Source organism: Cupressus sempervirens, chromosome 8 (assembly GCF_028749045.1).
Source record: "Cupressus sempervirens isolate cs-2001-9-10 chromosome 8, ASM2874904v1, whole genome shotgun sequence".
Taxonomy (NCBI): domain Eukaryota; kingdom Viridiplantae; phylum Streptophyta; class Pinopsida; order Cupressales; family Cupressaceae; genus Cupressus; species Cupressus sempervirens.
In genome coordinates this window covers 601,195,193-601,197,717 of record NC_143125.1, presented here as the reverse complement: position 1 = coordinate 601,197,717, position 2,525 = coordinate 601,195,193, and the positions used below count along the sequence as shown (strand labels likewise).

The 2,525-nt window shown below is 35.0% G+C and overlaps 1 protein-coding gene across 1 annotated transcript; it reads right to left on the bottom strand.

The window, feature by feature from the left end:
* Positions 1 to 339: 339 nt before the first annotated feature.
* LOC149543863 (uncharacterized) lies at positions 340 to 1,891 on the bottom strand. The gene is made up of 3 exons (XM_089796339.1): positions 1,679 to 1,891; positions 807 to 888; positions 340 to 680 (listed from the first exon to the last, which is right to left on the bottom strand). The coding sequence occupies exons 1-3, from the start codon at positions 1,775 to 1,777 to the stop codon at positions 442 to 444; spliced, it is 420 nt and encodes a 139-aa protein (XP_089652465.1). The 5' UTR covers positions 1,778 to 1,891; the 3' UTR covers positions 340 to 441.
* Positions 1,892 to 2,525: the final 634 nt, after the last annotated feature.

The window sequence follows — 2,525 nt, the reverse complement described above, 5'->3', positions numbered from 1 at the left end:
TAGTTAATGGAGGGGCATTTCCTGGTTAGTGGGCATTCGTTATTCAATTCAATGCTACTACTGTTGAACAGCTCATTTTTAGTCAAAAGGGAGGAAAAAAAAAACCTTGCAAGAGAACAAAATACTGTACTATTTTCTAACAATTACACTGAGTACGCCAGCAGATACCATTTGGAATGTATTAAGTCCTAATGCAACAAAAAGTGTCATGGGATGAGGATGAAAATTCGCTCACTTTCGTAACATGTAATTATCTCGTTTGAGCTTTTTTTCCATTCAAGTTTTAGTGAAATATAACTGGTAATAGCCAATGAAAAATAATGTGGTGGCACTGCAAGGTAAAAGAAAATGTTTAAGTGAGAATCATTTGAAGTGTAATTGGCTTTGAAACTTATTCATCTTACTCATCTACAAGTGAAATATACAAAACAAAAGAGATTGCTAGCGAAAACAGCAGCCTCCATTAGTAACGCTACGTGGGAAAGCATTGCGCTTGTTCCTCTTGGGTTTCTCCAATTCCTCGTGTTTACTGAGCCTTTCAAACTGTATGCTGCCCAATTCCCTTTTCTGAGTGAGCAATTTTTGCACCCTCTTCATTCTTTTCAACTTCTTCTTTTGATCCACTGTCCCTCTCACTATCACTTTTTTGTTGGCTACATCCACTACATAATCTAGCAAATCTATAGCACCCAACAAGTATAAGTTATATTAAAAACCATTATCTATATTCTGAGTGCAAAAACAGAAGAACTACAAATTGGTCTAAGTGAAATAAGTAAGAGAGACGGCTAGTTGTGAGAACGTACTGTCCATTTTAGAGAGCAATTTGGAAACTCTCTCTCTGCAGTCGTTACAACGCATATTAGCATTCAAAACAATGATTTGAACCTGCAAAACATTAAATGAATTATAACGAGATCATTGTAATCAAGACCACATTATGATTTAAGGCTTTATATGCCATCAATCTAAACAATTCATTTTCATATGATTGGACTGCCATTATAGCACCCACTCTATTAAGGGCACAATAACGTTGGACAATGAGTCAGAGTGAAAGATGGATTAATTAACAACAGAGTTGTAGGGCAGGGCAGTGGTAGAACACCCCCAACAACAAATGAGAGGTTCAGATTTTGATTCTTAGTTAGCCTATCCAAAGTTAACATAACAACAGAATTCAAGTAAGGATCTCAAAGATCTATACTGCAAGTTAAAGAAATATTGTTGAAAAAAGAGCTACACCAAAATCGAAGATTAACCGCTCAACAAAAAGGCTCATGACTCAGTCATAGAACACACAACAAGAAATAGGATTCCTAACTGACCCATGAAAATTTGACAAATCAGACTTACAGATGAACAAGCAGGTTTTGGACCTTTGTAATAATCAGATCACTATTATGTAACTAGATTATCTCTGAAGAATATGGATGTTACCCATATTGAAAATCTCAGGATGATGGAGCTTCTACAATTGTTGATGCTTTTTCATAAAACGTTCAACAGCAAAGAAAAGGTCTAAATGAGATTCCTAACTCACCCATGAAACACTTAGAAAAATCAGACTAGCTGTGAACAGCAAGAGCGTAATTTGTTATTTTACAGTTTAGGTGTCCCAAACAACATGTTTAATCATTGCCCACAATAAGATTATGAAAAATCACAACAGAATTACCCCCGGCATTGTTAATGCTTCTGCAGAACTTAGGAGCGGAGTTGTTGCTGGCCTTTTTGCAATCCACCGTCTTAACATTCTCCAATTGAGTTTAAACATTCTTCAATTGAGTTCTAACGATATGGTTGTTCGACTCCCTTGATTTGTTAGCTGCATCCTCTGATTCAGCTCTTCTGGTGTAATCATAATCATACTTGTAAGATGTACTTCTAAAGTTGAGAGAACCACAAGTTGACATATAGTTAGCCTGCTTCCATCATAAACAATGAGATGTGCTGCTTGCAAGAAAGGAACTTTCTACCTTGTATTATTATTGAAAAACTAGAAATAAAATAACATCACCACATGATTATACCTTTGGATCCAACATTAATATACCATTACACGCATTGATTTGACCAGAGATGCTTCCATGAAATAAATAGTAATATTTATTAGCTGTTACAATTTCAAAGATATAATTATAGTGGGTATATGAGTTCATAATATCATTATATTTACGGCAGTTTCTTTACGAGGGTTTGTAGTAATCAAGATATCAAGCAATACGTCATCAAATTCATTCTCCAAGCAAAATAGCTGTCTCAACGCGTTAGATATGACCTAATATGGAGTGATTTGTAAGATTAAACATTATTAATTGATCTGAACAGCTAACGAGTAATTACAATTAAAATTCTGATATCAAGATCCACAGTGATGATGATGTTACAACCATTCATCAACCTTTCATATCCACAGTGATTGATTATACTTTATGGGTGATTCTTGGATGCAATATCGCTCAAGACTAGCCCAATGATTTTTGTTGAAGTTTCCAAGATTAGGAGAGAAAATCTGAAGTACA

Bases quoted from the DNA above. Each gene is read 5' to 3' on its own strand.
- LOC149543863 (XM_089796339.1), bottom strand. From the start codon at position 1,777: ATGTTTAAACTCAATTGGAGAATGTTAAGACGGTGGATTGCAAAAAGG. The intron at 889-1,678 runs GTAATTCTGTTG...AATGTTTTGCAG, and splicing joins AAGCATTAACAATGCCGGGG to GTTCAAATCATTGTTTTGAA. The intron at 681-806 runs GTACGTTCTCAC...TGGGTGCTATAG, and splicing joins ATTGCTCTCTAAAATGGACA to ATTTGCTAGATTATGTAGTG.